The sequence below is a fragment of the Trichechus manatus genome, unplaced genomic scaffold, assembly GCF_000243295.1.
Source record: "Trichechus manatus latirostris isolate Lorelei unplaced genomic scaffold, TriManLat1.0 scaffold00004, whole genome shotgun sequence".
NCBI classification, from domain to species: Eukaryota; Metazoa; Chordata; class Mammalia; order Sirenia; family Trichechidae; genus Trichechus; species Trichechus manatus.
In genome coordinates, this window is record NW_004443940.1 from 30888166 (window position 1) to 30904483 (window position 16318).

Genomic DNA, 16318 nt, shown 5'->3' on the forward strand with positions numbered 1-16318 from the left:
CATAAAATGTAAATGCATAAAACACAGTCCTTCTAACTTTTCTTTCTTTGCTGTCCTCAATTCCTCTTCTCTTGCTGCTGTGTGCCCTTGAGTCGATTCTGACTCATAGCCACCCTGTCTCCCAAAGCAGTTTAAAACCGGCTTATGTTCTTAAAACTTCTGTAGCCCAGAAAAAACAAAACAAAAACGGAAGAACAGTGTTTCTTCCCCCTTCACCTTTGGGAGCTGTGACCTGACGTGGATGGGCACGTGAAATGCTGGGGTGCCCTGCTGCCTCTGGACCCCTGCTCACACGCCCTGGGCGAGGGCACCCCGAGGCCACCAGGAACCCGCCACATACCTTCTCCCGCAGGCAGCCTGGCTGCCTTCCCAGCACCGCCTCAGTTGCCAGAGGGGAATTTTAAGGCATTAAAAACAAAGGGGAGCAGGTGTTTTTGAGTTCTTGAGAGGCAACTTTTTAATTTTTTTCTCAAAACAGTGATAATGGAAGGCTGGGGGATGCTCAGGAAAAGGGAAAAATATGTAAGCAGGTCAGTGAAGAGTGACTTTCTAAGTAACATGCTGGCAGCCTGGAGGAGTTCGCGGGACTTTCCAAGGGGACTGACTGAAAACTTGCTCAGCCCGGGAGCGCAGAGCTGGGAGTGGACCTGGCAGGGAGGTGAGCTCCCGTCATTATTCCATCACCCGCAGTGGACAGCATGAACCACCCTGAAGAACTCAAGCCTGGGGGTTGACCCTCAGAAGCTGGGACTACCTGGTGGGGCTGCTGAGCTGATTCGGTCACAGGGGCCTCGCCCCCCACTTCCAACAGGGCTGCCAGAGCACAGCTCCCCACGGGCCGGTACCTGACCACCGAGTGCGTGCACACGATGAACTCGGGCTTGGAGTTCCACTGATGGTAGGTGATATAGTAGTGGGTCTGCAGCCAGATCCACTGCTGCCCCTTGGTCAGGAACCGGTAACAGCATGACTTCCCTTTGCCAAACTGCATCACTGTGGGCAGAAAAGGTATTCCTCTTGTCAGAGGTTCACACCAGAGAAGGAGCTTCTTCCCAAAAGTTACCATTAGAATGCAATTAACAAAAGAGAGAGAGAGAGAATACCAAACACGGTTTGTTTCCCCAGTTGCCCTGCATTTTAAGTGAGTGTCAATCTCGGGGTAAACTACCGTGGATTCTGGATAACAGAGAGGCAACCGACACACTTTCCCAAATGCTCCAAAACTTACAAAGATCCTCAAATAAGGGCAGATGTGAACATATTCGGAAGCTAGAGGTTTAATTAAAAAGAGGCCCAGATCCCCCGGTGAACCTCTTCCTGCTGCAGGTGGAGCTGCTGGGAGCCGAGCCCAGAAAAGCGCCCCAAAGACGCTGGAAAAATGGGACCGAAAATAGAACCGACAGCAGCAACCTTTGGACTCAGTCTGCGGCTGTCAGCCAGTTTATACTTAGTCCACACAGTTCGAAAATAAAGAGAGGCTGGTAGAGATCCCTCCCCTCCCCACCCAGTCCACCCCCTGCCGCAGGGCACGCGGAGCCAGCTGTGGTTACGTCTGCTGGTGGACTTGCTCGGGGGCGTCCAGAATGAAATGGGCTACTGATGATTTACCACCTGGGCGGGACAGAAGGATGGACTTTGGGTCCAAGGAAGTAGATAAATTTGGGTTTTAGTTCTACAATAAAGAGCTTTGGCAGCACAATGGTTAAGCACTTGGCTGCTAACTAAAAAGTCGGTGGTTCAAACCCACCCAGTAGCCCCAAGGGAGAAAGACCTGGCTGTCAGCGTCGGTAAAGATGGCAGCCTAGGAGACCTCAGAGGGCAGCTCTACTCTGTCATATGGGTTTGTTGTGAAGTGGAAATCGACTGGACAGCACCTAACGACAGCAACCGTTTCCACAGCGCCTGGCATTTTGCATCTCTTCACACAGTCAACAGTCCAGAGAAATCAAAGGTGGGGAACTCAAACGGTAAAAGGAGCCGTGACGTGGAGAAGGAGGTGCCCAGAAAGGAGAGAAGCCCAGCGGGGTAAGGGCACCAGCTCCACAGAGCGAGAAACAAAAACACCGACCCAGCCCGAAATCCTTCAGATGCTGAAGGAAATCCTTCCCCCGAATGGACTTTCTCAGAAGAGTCAGGAGCCAGAGGTTTAAAGTAGCACCAGGTGCTGTCAAGTCAGCTCTGCCTCCTGGTGACCCCATGTGTGTTAGAGTAGAACTGTGCTCCAGAGAGTTTCCCGTGGCTGATCTTTCAGAAGTAGATCACCAGGCCTTTCTTCCGAGGCTCCTCTAGGTGGACAGTGCCTCTCAGACTTTAATACGCACACGAATCACGTGGGGATCTTGTTGAAATGAATATTCTGATTCAGTAGGGGTCGGGGGAGAAGGTGGGGTTAGGAAGGTGGAGAGTTAACACATCTAACAAACTCACTGCAATGCCTAACAGCTGGTGCTGGGGCCACAGTTTGAGGAGTATGGAGTTAAAAGTTTTACAGATTAGCCTCAAATTCTAACAGCAGATCTTGATGGGACACAAGCCTACTCTGCCTTCAGTAAGAACAACGGGACAGAAGACAAAGTTACAGTGGGTGCTACAGACATCTATTCCAATAGGATGATAGTGGTCAGACACGTCTCATGACCCAGAGGTCAGTGTGAGGACGAAGGTTCCTGCTCAAAGCTGAAAGTCCGCACTGAAAACGCAGCATTAAATTGTTGGTTCTTGATTCCCGCCAAGTGAGAAGCTGGATATGCTTGTAATTCCCCCTCGTTCCACACCATGAGCCCACCCCACCCCCCTACACCTGTGCCAGTGTGTCCCCTCTTCTGTGGCAGAGCCTTCCCCGACCCCCCAGCTGGGTGAGGAGCCCTCTTCTGAGCCCCCCAGGTACAGTGCACACTTCCTGCACTGCACTGACCATGTCTACAAGATCATCTGCTGGGAGCTTTCCCATTAGACGGTCAGCTCCAGCAGGGCAGCAAGGCGACCTGGGTCACCTTTACGTCCTGGGTCTGCAGTGTGCGACCGATACTTATCTGCCGACTACAGGACAGTCACGTGACTTTAGTGACTGAACTGTCCTTGAAATGGCTTGCATAACTTAAAACATTTCCTGACGTCACCTTGCTTTCTTAACTAAGATAGGTTACATATCCAGGGGCTACTGGAGGGTGCTGGCGTTGGGGGGTGGGTAGGCAAAGCCAATTCTAGGTTACAACAAGGCATAGGGGTAATCCAGACGGGGTCTCCACCGCACCCCTAGATCATTCCAGAGAAACCACACCCTCCGCCCCGCAGAGAAACCAGGCGAGGAGCCGACTGCAGACTCCTGGTCTCCGTGCTCCCGCAGCAAGAGGCCCGTCGTGGGCGTGGGGTGTGGGCGTGGGTACTCACAGTGCTGGTGGCATCTGGCCAGGAGCTCCAGGTCGTCTATGTGGTAATAGTCGTAGCCCGAGGTTCCCAGCACTTCGAAAGGCAGGTATCCTATGATGGGTGGGGCCCTGCACAAGGACATTCGGGAGGCTTCCGTCAGAGGACTCAGCATCGGGGCTGCGGTTCTGAAGGCCCGGCGCACTGCTTGTGTGGTTAACGATCGACACGGGGGCCTCGTTTCTCAAGAACACGAGGAGGAAAATAATTTTGCAGAGATCAAAACTGGTGAGGCTATGTTTTCCAAAGTGCTCAGAAATTTTGGCATTTATACACTGTTCCATTGGCATAATCCGTCCCGAGGAGTAATAAACCTTATCACTGTCGACGAGCTAAAAACAACTACAGACTCGATCAGCCAAACACCAAAGTAATGAAAAAAATAAAAGAAAGGGTGGAGAGGAGGACGTTTCTAGTTCTTAATGTGTGAATAATGTTGAAAACGAAAGAAAAAAGGCTGAGCTAAAGGACCAAAAGGGTGTGGGCGAGAGATGATGACAGCGTCCTCCCTCACCTGCTCCTGCCTCCCTGGGCGCTGGCACAGAAGGCCCCGGGCTCAGGCCTTGGCTCTCCGGAGACGGTGGGACCCCAAACCCAGAGTCTCCACAAATGGCACAGAGGTGGTAAAGGGAAGCCACCTCACCTGGGCTGGGAGGGACTTTTCCCCACCACCAGTGAGTCCTTCTCCTTCAGCTGACCAGGCAGGCCTGCCTTTTCTCTCACAAGGAAATCGTGGCTCACGCAAACAATACTTGAAAAGGACCCAACCCAAATATGTGTTTCTTCTCACAAACCTGTGATCCAGAAACAAAAATTTCCATTCCAGGCTATGCCTTGAAGTGAATTCCTCTAAAGGTTCTTCAACTATACACATTTCCTGTATTAGAAGGAAATAAGAAAAATGTTACTTGGGGTGCCAGATGCTCACCCTTGGTTTGTTTAAGAGGAAGAGGTGGTGGGAACGGAAGTTAAAGTCATCTAGAACAAGCCTCCCAGTTGTGCTGGACTGGGACTCATCATCTGTAGTTAATTTCGGTATCAGCTCATACTAAATTAATTTCACAAGCTGAGTAAAAATACCTAGGGGCCAAAATGTCACACCACTCCCTTCCCATTATCTACAAGTGCGGTAAACGTGGAAAATGGCTTTTCATCTGAATTGGAATTACTAATTTAATCCAATGTTTATGCCCTAGATGTCAACGCAATCACAGACAAGCAAACAGTCTCAGTTTCTTGACGCTCAGTTCTCCTCCACGCCAGCCCTGAGTGGCATTAATGTTGGCATGGACGGTAGGAAGACGTATGGAGCATCTCTGCCATTGGAACAACAATTGATGCTGCCTTCAAACAAAATAACTCATAGGAACCCTGAGTTAGGGGAACGAGTGTGTGTGGCTGTTACTGGTACAGGAACCAGACATCTTAGATTTTCAGTCAGTGACAACTCCATTGTAATGTTATTCTTTCCAATAAAGACAATTAGTTAAGTATAACTAAATGGGACTCAAGGAACCCTGGGAGCAAAACGTTTAAGCACTTGGCTGCTAACCAAAAAGTTAGCAGTTCGAACCCATCAGCTCCGTAAGAGAAAGACCTGGTGATCTGCTTCTGTAAAGATTAAATAATAATACTAATAACAAAAAAACAAGCCCATGGCTGTTGAGTTGATTCCAACTCATAGTGACCCTACAGGACACAGCAGAACTGCCCCATAGCGTTTCCAAGGAGCAGCTGATGGATTCGAACTGCTGACCTTTTGGCTGACAGCTAAGCTCTTAACCACTTCACCACCAGGGTCCCTCTGTAAGGATTACTGCCTAGAAAACCCTATGGGTCAGTTTCTACTGTTTCCTATAGGGTCACTATGAGTTGGAATGGACTCGATAGCACCTAACAACAAATCTGACTAAATTTCAATACCTCTGCATGATAAATTCTCTCTGAGGTACTTACCTTTAAAAACTGTGGTGTTGCCAGACGAACCGTAGCGATGAAGCAGACTTCCTTTCCTAAGGGCATCTGGCAAGGCCGGGAGAGGGTGCTGTCAAAGCCGTTACAAGAAGGGGTAGGCACTGGGCGGGAGAAGAGAAGCCACAGTTTAGCCCCGTCAGATGACAAGAGCAGACCCGTCCCTGGCAGCCTGTGCTCTCGGTGCACCGTGCACAGTAACTCCTTTAATCCCCACAAGCCTATAAGGCAAGTATTGCCATTAGCCCCATTGCACAGATGTGGAAACTGAGGCACAGAGACATTGAGTAACTTGTACAAGACTAACAGTTCAAATCCATCAGCTGCTCCTTGGAAACCCTATGGGGCATTTCTACTCTGTCCTGTAGGGCCACTATGAGTTGGAATCAACTCAACAGCAATGGGCTTGTTTTTTTGTTTTAATCTTTACAGAAGCCGATCGCCAGGTCTTTCTCCCGCGGAGCTGCTGGGTGGGTTCGAACCACTAACCTTTTGGTTAGCAGCCGAGTTGGGATTTGAGTTCATGCTTGTAAATATGCTTTGTGCGCATCTCATTTAATTTCTACAACAACCCTATAAGGCCGATTTTACTAATACCATATTTTCAAAGCAAATACCGCATGGCCTCTATGTTTGTTTGCCACCCGCACCCTCCCTCCGAGGTGTTTTCGTAAGCGTGGCTACGCCAATGAGCTTAGGCAAATACCTCGTGGACGGGAAGGCACAGTTGGCAAACACACGTTAGAAGACATGTGGTATTTGAGTAAAAATACAGTATCCCCATTGCGTGGATGAGGAGACTGAGCCACAGAGAGATTAAGTTACTCGCACAAGGTCAACAGCTAGCTCGCAGCAGAGCTGGGATTGGAGTCCATGTTCCATGCCCAGTGTTCTAATAGGGAAGATGGGGAAGTTGCGCTGGGTACCCCCCACCCCAACGCTGAGACCAGGCCCCCAGATGCTTCAGGGAGGTACCCCCGAGAAACAGCAGCCGTCTTCCCTGGAGGCCACGGACCTGCCTTCAGGGCAACTGTGGAGAACGGATCTCCCCTTTGGGCCACAGAAAAGTTCTGCTAGTTTTAGGTGGCTTTTCCTAGGTGATGAACCCTGTTAAACATGAGAACAGTCAGCTGACCACGTGCACGGAATACTCGGCTACATACTGGCATCCTCGGGAGCTTGCACGGGGCTGCCCAGGCCCCACCCAGACTAACTAATTCAGAATCTTTGGGGGTGAAGCCTGGGCGCTGGCATTTTCTTTTCCCCATTTAAAAAAACCATTTATTTATTTTATTGTTGTTGTTGAGAATACACACAGCAGAACACACACTAATTCAACCGTTTCTACGTGGAGAATTTAGTGACACTGATTACATTCTTCGAGCTGTACTACCATTCTCACCCTCCTTCTTTCAGTTGTTCCTCTTCCATTAACATAAACTCACTGCCCCCTAGGTTTCCTATCTAACCTTTCAAGCTGCGGTTGTCACTTTGATCCTATAGAGATCGTTCTTAAAAGAGCACAGTTCTCAGGGCATTTTTTAAAAGCTCCCCAGGTTATAACAGCCAGGGTCGAGAATTTACATGACCTTTTTCTTTTTTAAATGTGGTTACTTCTATCCTGTATGGTTCTGAACTTGCAGATTTAAACATAGTTTGGTTTTCCAATGGAACCAAGAACATAGAGAACACCGGGAAGCTGAACGCATTATAAAATAAAATCTGCCAGATACTCAGCATTCCAACATCTTTTTATTTTAGATATTTATAGGTTCCTAAATGATTCCATATTGTGGTGTTACGTTCACTAACATGAATAAATACATTTTACCAAACAGATTCCTGAGTTCATTCATATAAATACTAATAACTGTTTCCAAACTTGAGTAGAAAGTGGATAAAAATAAAAAATAGTGGTCCGCAGAGAGTTCACATCTGTTATTCGCTAGTTTAGACCATCGCAGATTAAATTCCAGGGTGAGCCAAGAAATGTATCAAGGCACAGGAAAACAATTCTGCAAAAGGGAAGGGCCTGCAGATGTGAACATCTGCAAAATTTTAAAAAAAGACATTTTAAAATGTCCCACATGTGAAATATCCTCTCTGCTTAAATCTAAGGGACGTTACCCGCCAGATAATGACCTAATAAAAATTCTCCCTGCTCCTTCAGAATACCAAGACCTCACAACCACACTTCTGAGGACTTCCCAGGAGTGTTAAGAAAAAGCCTCCTTAGTTCATCTCGAAACGATCTGCCTTGTTTGAGTGACCCTCTCGGCTGCTACACTCACACACTCTATCATGATTTATGGTGAGCAGAGGGCATAGGAAACTAGTGTGGGCAGGAAACACCTTCCCAAAGACTCTGCCCCTTGTCACTTTCTCAAATGGGCAGAAACTTGGGCCAAGGAAATTAGGTAGATGTTTTTGCAGAACTTAACATTGGTCTGGAGACCCTGGGTGGCACAAACGGTGAAGGGCCTTGACGACTACTGAAAGGTTGGTGGTTTGAATCTACGCCGAGCACCTTGGGAGAAAGGCCTGGCAATCTTCTGAAAGGTCCCAGCCACGAAAACCCTCTGGAGCTCAGTTCTGCTCTGCACATGTGGCGTCGCCACGAGTCTAAATCGACTTGACGGTGACTGGCTTGGTTTTGATTTTCAATGCTGGCCTGGCTCTCCTTCCCGGCATAGCTCTGTTGGTCTTTCCTTCCAGTTCTTTTGCAACTTCCAAGGCTTCAGAGATGAAAATGCACACCCACCCTCACATTTCATTACTGCTCGGAGCCTGCACTCGGTAAGCCAAGTGCTGTACAGATGGGCCCAGAAATGAACAACCCCTCTCTTCTCAACAAGCTTCCTCCCAAAAAACTGCCGAGGCCTTGATCAAGGGGGAGAACACAGCAAGAAGGAAGGATTTAACGGAGACTAAGGGGCAAACCTTGGTGAAAACCAAGGGGCAGAACTTTGATACTTTAAACATTTTGCAAACTGCGTTGGAAATGACTTTTCCTCTCAGCAGTGAGCCTTCTTGCCTGTTCTAAAGTCCACGCAAGAGCAAACTGTGCCCTGGGACTTCCTAGTAAGATTGTAGCACTCAGACTAACTTCTCTGGCAAGTCTTATCCCAGGGTGTTTTAAAAACGTTAATTAAAGATTTAATTAGTTGTTTCAATTTAAGTAATAGAAAAAATATATCTAATTACAACTGGCTTCCAGAACCTCTCGGAAGCATTAACCACTTAAAGCAGGAACAGCGGTATTAACAGCTCTCTGACCGCTTTCCAACGTCTCTCTCCTCGGCCCCTGCAGAACACTCGTGCACACCAGCACTCTTGATACAGATAAAAGCAGTTCTGTCTCGCTGCTCTCCCCCGAGAGGCATCTTACTCAAAATCGATATTACTCTTGCTGAAAGCTAAGGAGCCTTCTTGGCAGGCCCTGGGTCTTGCTCTCCGTCTCCAGCTCTGAGCGGGTGTCCTGCACACAGCAGGTGCTCAACATATGTTTACTGAATGAATCTCTCATGAAATGAATTTCCATTTCACACCCAAACCACAGCTAAGGCCTGCTTTGGGAAAGGACCCTCTGATCCTTGACAGTAACTAGCATGGAGACAGTCCAGGGACGGATTACCCAACAAGCAAGGTACTCACGGGCTTACTTGTGCTTACTTACTAATCTGTAGTGCAGTTTCACCTGTTTTTCACATTTTGCTCACTGTAAGCCCGTGGGCACCTTGCTCACTGTAAGCCCGTGGGCACCTTGCTCACTGTAAGCCCGTGGGCACCTTGCTCACTGTAAGCCCGTGGGCACCTTGCTCACTGTTAGCCCGTGAGCACCTTGCTCACTGTAGGCCTGTGGGCACTTTGCTCACTGTAAGCCCATGGGCACCTTGCTTACTGTAAGCCCTGTGTACCTTGCTCACTGTAAGCCCACGTGTACCTTGCTCACCGTTAGCCCACGTGTACCTTGCTCACTGTAAGCCCACGTGTACCTTGCTCACTGTAAGCCCGTGGGCACCTTGCTTACTGTAAGCCCCTATGTACCTTGCTCACTGTAAGCCCGTGCGAACCTTGCTTACTGGTTAATACACCCCTAAGACCTTAAGACTGAAAGATGGCTTCCTGTCTGCAGCCCCACCTTGTACTGCTGGTGGCTGGTTCACTGTGTCGGCCATGGATGGTGCCCACGGGGTCCCACTGCCACACAGGCTAGTCCACTGCTTTACTGATGCATTAAAACTGGCCAGAAGGGGACCTAGGCAACCACACTGCAGCGATCAGCACACAGCAATCACTGCTCCGCGGCCAACAGCTGAAGTGCTGGTTGCTGGCCTCGTGCTTGCAGAGATGCAGGATGGTGCTCTGTTTTTGGTCTTCATATTAAAATGACCAGCAGACATCAAGCCCACTCTCTGCTCCTGAACCTTTCACCACAGTCTCGAATTTCAGAGACCTTAAACAGCTTGCCTTAGGCTGGCATTCTTAAGTTCCCAAAAGGAAGTCCCTAGGTCCTCCACAGAATACAGTCAGTAATGTCTGTTTCTGGGGTGGTGCAAACAGTTAAGTGCTTGGCTATCATCTGAAACACTGGTAGTCTGAACCCACCCAGAGGTGCCTCGGAAGAAAGCCCTGGCGATCTACTTCCGAAGGGTCACAACTATTGAAAACCCCACAGAGCAAAGTTCTACTCTGACACGTGGGGTGACTATGAGTCGGAATCACCTCGATGACAACCGTTAATGTCTGTCTCACTTGGCACCTGAGGTTGGCTTTACTGTCTGTCTGATGACAAATGTATGCTCCCAAATGATGTCAAGGATGACTACAGGCAGATCTCAGGTGGTCTGAGAACTTGTTTCGAAAGGGGTTAGGGAAGAGCAGAGATGGTGATGGTGAACATCAGCTAACAGCATAAAAGAAATGGAGAAAGCTGTCCTGACTTTGTTCCCCTCAGTATCGGTTCTGCCATCAGGCCCAAACAATTACATATTCTGATCAGAGACGGGCTGCTTCTGATAAATCAGTTGCAACAGATGAAGGAAAACACAGTTACGGTCCAGAAGGAGAAATGACAGACAGCTCTCTAGCACTTCTGAGAACAACAAAGCCGATCAGGTCTGGGAGGACGTGAAACAACCAAGGGCTGGTTTGCCAGAGGCAGAATACCGCTCCTAAGCCCCACTTGTGATACCCGTCCAAAACGTCTGGGCTGTAGTTTTGGAATGTTAGAGCGTAAAGGAATTTTCTCTACCTTCATGAGAAATCATCTCCCATGAATTAAGCACTGTTTCCACACTTTTCTTTTTCCTCTTCACGATATGCTTTTCCGAATGTGTCCTGAATCGCGAGGTGACTGGGTCCTTGGGAGAAGCCCCAGCAAAATAATCCAGCTCCTTCTGTGGCCTGGGACACTGCCCAACTCACTTGGGTAATGCTTGGTTCTTCCTGCCTCCGTGCCAGAGCTATTTAGCACAGGGATGAATGAGGCTGGGAGAAGCTGAGAGCCCCATGAGAAAGCTGGGAGTGTGCAATTTATTGGATTAAAAAAAAAAAAAACTCTAATGGGGAAACAATATATCATTTAAATATCTTCCCCTTGGCGTTCATTAATGACAATGAGTACTCCTAACAGCCAGAGGACTGTAAGGGCGCTGACAAGATAACCACCAGATGGGTTGGTGGGAACAGGGCCAAACTATCTGCATTCTCAGGGAAATGAACTTCGTATCAGCTCATCCCCTGCCCTTCAAGTGGATAGCTTGTTCACATTTTTATCACAACCATCGGACAACTTGTATGAAGGTTCCCCTGGCCCCAGGAGAAGTGGTTGATTACGTGTGTGACCCATTCCTCATTGCTCCATTTCCTACGGACTCTAGATGCGTGTGTGGGACGCTATCCTTTGGTGACAGGTAACAATATGTCCTTTATTGTGACCTTAACTCCTCTGCAATCTAATCTGGCAGCAATGACCACTGCTGGGGAGGGGACGTGATGCTCTCTGTCGAGGCGGAGGACCCACTCTGCTTCCTACGTTCAGGAGCCCGTGATTGTCAGATCAGACACTCCTTCATGAAGCTGTTCATCATGTGCCAAATTCAGGCTTCCATTCCCAGTGAGGTCAGCCGTGCATATGCTTTGTTCCCTTTGCTGCGACATCTCAATAAATTCGGCTCAGGCAGGGAAAGAAAAAAGAAGGAGAAGAAAAAACAAAAATCCCACCCTCTGCAATGAGGCAACCTACAGAAATCCCACAGAACATACGGAATCGAGTGTCGTGAGCTGAAAAGCCTCCACTTCTGCCAGGATTTGAAATCTGGCTGTGTGGCTGCAGGCGAGTAGGTAAAATGAGGGCAGGAAACTCTTACACTCTGGTGTGTGGTTTCTGGAAAGCCTGGAGTGGAATGTTTGCTGAGGCTGACCTATTTGGAACCACACCAGCGACTTCTGAAATGCTGCTTTCTGGATTTCAGTCAGACACTCATTTAAGTCCCAGTCTGCGGCGGTGGGGGGTGCGGAGAGCAAGAGCTAAAATAGAGGCTCGCCTTCTTCCCGGCATGAGGTTATCTTTCAGGGATGGGAGTTCTCCAGGCCTTCGGAAATCAGCCAGCCAGTTCCTTCCCAACGCGAGTGGGGGGAGGTGGCTGGCGCAGGTGGTGGTGGTGGGGTTGCAGGACCCGAGTGCCTGGGATTTGAGGCAGGCTCTGTGGGCGCCTCTATCTAATACTTGTTAGGAGACAAACATACCAAAACCAAACCAGCTGCCGTCGAGTAGATTCTGACTCACGACGACCCCATGTGTTTCAGAGTAGAACTATACTTCAGAGGGTTTTTAAGGCTGTGAACTTTCGGAAGCAGATCGCCAGGACTTTCTTCCGAGGCACCTTAGGTGATCTTGAATCACCAAGCTCTCAGTTAGTAATTACGTGCTTAACCATTTGTGCAACCCAGGGACTCCGGGACAACCATAGCTCTAAATGAAGTGATTTCTGGAAACAGTCGATGTGCAGAGCGGAGGTAGACAAGGGGCTGCTCCTACCGGGCACTTCCCTTCCATGCCTATAGTGCAGAAGGCTGGGATCAGAGAGTCTGCTTTTTCTGAGAGGGCGGCGGCGGGGGGTTATACACCCCAGCCCAGATTCCTCTAGGAAGCTTTTACACAGACTGTCCCGAAGTGAAACACTTCAAAGAAAGCCTACTTTGTCGTTCTGTTTCCTGACACATATTTCTTTGCATTTATGGAAAAATCTAGGTTAAAAATACGAAGTTCCGTGTTCCCTCCCCTCCCTCGGAACATCTGTGGCAAATGATGAAGTCCTGAGGAGTGACCGAATGTGCAGAGTGGAACAGGGGAAAATTCCACTTGGCTCAAGTATTTGGACAACAGCGTCTGTGCCTACAGAGCCTACGTGAACAGGGGGCCGAGGTGAGGGGCTGAGGTGGCATGTTCCAATGGTGAACTCGGAACCGTCCAGTTAAGACAGCTTAATCTGGTCAGTGAGGGCACAGGTGCTCCTGCCCCAGCCTCGCCTCCCAAGTTCCTATTAACCAGGCTACTAACAGTGGTTAGCAGAGCTGGGCAAGTCCTGAGCAGTTCCCTGGGCTGTTGGACACGCAGCCGGGATCCTCCTCATTTATACTATTTAAGGGTCACCAAAAGCCCTCTCTGGCTCAGTCTTGCCTGCCCTGCCCTGCCCTGCCCTGGGGCCTGCATTTCTCTGCGGGGCCTGTGGGTTAAGGCCTGAGGGTTCCTTTAATGCCATTTGCCAGCAGCCCAGGGCCTCTGTCAGTCTTCTACCAAATCCACTGCTCAGATGAGCTCCAGGAGAGGAAGAGAGTGTGTCACCCACAGCCCTGGCTAGGCGTCCCCTGAGTGAGGGGCCTAGGTAAGGACATCTGCCCCAAGCACCCCAGGAGGGCCCCAGGGAGCTGAGATGGGAGGGGCACAGAATGGAGGCCAAAGATGAACTCGCCAACCAGGTGCCGTCTAGTCGACTCCAACTTGTGGCGACCCCGTGTGTGTGTCGGAGGAGAACTCTGCTCCATAGGGTTTTCCTCCCAGGCACCTATGGGTGGACTCGAACTGCCGACCTTGTGGTTAGCAGCTGAGCGCGTTAACCGTTTGCGCTACCCAGGGACTCCTTAGCCAGTGTGTGCCAACGTGCATTTAATCCTCATTTGGATTCCAGGTAAAGAAGTGGCGGAACCCTCCTGGAAGCTGTCACTATACCCCTGGAGTATGGGTTGGGGTCAGTCAAGGAGCGCTCTGTCACCAGCCCCCAGGGAAGAGCAGTGTTTCTCCCTGTGAGTCGGAAGTCTCTCCCCGAGTCCCGGCTCTGCTCCCTACTGGCTGTGTGCCCCGGGGCCAACGTCTCTGAGTCTCAGTTCAGGTCCACATACTTTTACTGGGTGCTTATTATGCGCCAGGCACGGACTGTGCTAGGCTCAGGAGGGGGTGGGGTCCTTTCCATTCCCCCATTGATGAAAATGAGGGCCTAACCTCTTCAGCTGGAGCCAACTCAATGGTAACTAGCAACAACAAACATCTTCAGAGACATCAAATAAGACGGCGCCAGACGATGCTCCCTAAACGAAAGAGCCCTATACCAACATTAGGGATTGTCATTTTCGTTGACCAGAGCAGGGTTTCCTACCTAGCTCTCTGGAGGTGTGAGCAGGTGTCCTATTAAAATAAAGCTGACACCTATGGTTATTTTTCTAATGTCATTTCCATGTTACTTTTTAAATCTGTGCCACGCCTGAGGACTTGGGGAAAGTGCGTGGGACAGCTTAGCGCATGGATGCAGGACATCTGAGGTACCCCGGTACACAGGTATGGATGTCAGGTACCAACAGAATGTCAGGTGGCAGGGGCTGGCCTACCTGATGTATCCGGATGTTTAATTTCTACACAGATTTGTGGGAGGCAGCAAAGCACGGGGGTTAAGAGCGTGGGTCAGATGGTCACAGGGTCTCGGTATGAATCTGGGTCCCCACCTCCTACCCGTGGACCTCACACTTAACTCTTTTATCCATCACTTTCCTCCTCTGTGATGTTAGGATGATGCTAATAGCGCTACCTCGGAAGACTGTTGAGAGATGAGCATGCCGAGGCTGAGCACAGTGCCTGGAATTTCGTAAACACTCACTGAGATCTTTTCATTACCCCATTGTTCAATGTTCATTGAGAAGTAAATGTATGAATCAAATTTGAATTCTTTCTGATGTTACATTAAACCATATTTTATAGGTCAAAAAATGGTTGAATGTTGGTGATTTCATATGGTTTAATCTTAAAAGTTCATTTGTCCTAGACATTTTTTGCTGTCTATTTTAATCAGGTCAGGATTATGGTTCCTGTGTTCCACAAGTACATTTGGGGCCTCTTACCTAACACAGGAGCCCTGGTGGCACAGTGGTTAACGACTTGGCTGCCAACCAAAAGGTCGGCAGTTTGAACCCACCAGCTGCTCCTTGGAAACTCTATGGGGCGGTTCCATAGTTCCTATAGGGTCACTATGAGTCGGAATCGACTCGAGGGCAAAGAGTTTGGGTTTTTGTCTAAAGAAAGCCACCGAACGTCGGTTTGTACAGCAGGCTCTGGAGAGGCACTCTGCACTCTTGCTTTTAAATTTGTATTCTAAAAGCGGCATGTTTACAGCACTAACAGTTTCCAAAAAAAAAAAAAAATCACACATAATTTCCACACGTTCTTTCAGGCAAACAGTGTCTCAACTTGAAAAGAAAGCTTTGTTACTTTAAAAAAAAACCCAGGTATACAGAACTAAGTCGGGCTGTTTCCCTGAAACCCTCTAAACTGTGATAAATGACAGCAGACTTCAAAGTGATATTCAGAAGCGTCTTAATGAGATTGCTGGATATGCAAATGCGTGAAGGATACAACCGCCGCTCGGCAGCCAATCACAGGCCAGGTCCCTTTAGTTAAGCGGGCACTGCTGTCACGCGCACACACGGGAACAAACCACCCATGTGTGTCAGAGCAGAACTGTGCTCCACAGGGTTGCCCAGGCAGTGATCTCTCAAAAGTAGATCACCCGGCCTTTCTCCCGAGGTTCCTCTGGATGGGTTTGAACTGCCAGCCTTTCAGGTAACGGTGGAGTGCTTAACCATTTGCGACATCCAGGGACTGCAGACACACAGGACAGACCCCACATTCCCAGTTGTGACATTCTGGGTGTTAAGAACAAACGCAACCCATTGCCGTCAAGTCTATTTCGACTCATAGCAACCCTATAGGACAGAGTAGGACTGCCCCATAGGGTTTCCAAGGAGCGCCTGGTGGATTCCACCGGCGGACCTTTTGGTTAGCAGTTGAGCACTTCACCACTGTGCCACTGGGGCTCCTCCTCCCCCGTGAGAACAGTGCCCACCTGGGAGACAGGGCCGGCTCAGCAGCGGCCATTCTGGCCACGGCACGCACACGGTAAGCCAATTCTAAACTACTGTTTACATTAATTCAGGAGTCCCTGGGTGGCACCAACGGTGAAACGCTCGACTAGCAGCTGAAAGGTTGGCGGTTTGACCCCACCCAGAGGCGTCTTGAAAGATGACAGGCCTGGTGATCTGCTTCTAAAAAGATCACAGCCTTGAAAACCCTATGGAGCAGTTCCACTCTGCACACATGGATTCGCTGTGAATCAGAATCGAACTCGACAGCAACTAACAACAACATATGAATTCAAAGATAAAGCTGGTCTGGAAAGAGCGTGGCAACTGAGAGGACTGTCATTAAAATTCCTGTGGAAAGCACTCTGTACTACAATAGGGCAGTGTTTCTCAAAGTTCTAGGCTTTGTGCACCGGAATCCGAGTCCTTTCCAAACCGCACGTTGCCAGGTTCCACCCTTAGATCTCCTAAACTTCTCACCTTTAGGGTGAGACCTGAGAATCTGCATTTT

The 16318-nt window shown here is 49.2% G+C and overlaps 1 protein-coding gene across 1 annotated transcript in view; it reads right to left on the reverse strand.

The window, feature by feature from the left end:
- NPAS2 (neuronal PAS domain protein 2) overlaps positions 1 to 16318 on the reverse strand; it is a 112081-nt gene that overhangs the window by 29773 nt on the left and 65990 nt on the right. The window contains exons 7-10 of the mRNA XM_012555778.1: positions 5383 to 5501; positions 4221 to 4303; positions 3391 to 3497; positions 846 to 993 (exon numbers count right to left, since the gene is read on the reverse strand). Coding sequence (XP_012411232.1) covers positions 846 to 993; positions 3391 to 3497; positions 4221 to 4303; positions 5383 to 5501 — 457 coding nt within the window. The remainder of the gene's footprint in view (positions 1 to 845; positions 994 to 3390; positions 3498 to 4220; positions 4304 to 5382; positions 5502 to 16318) is intronic.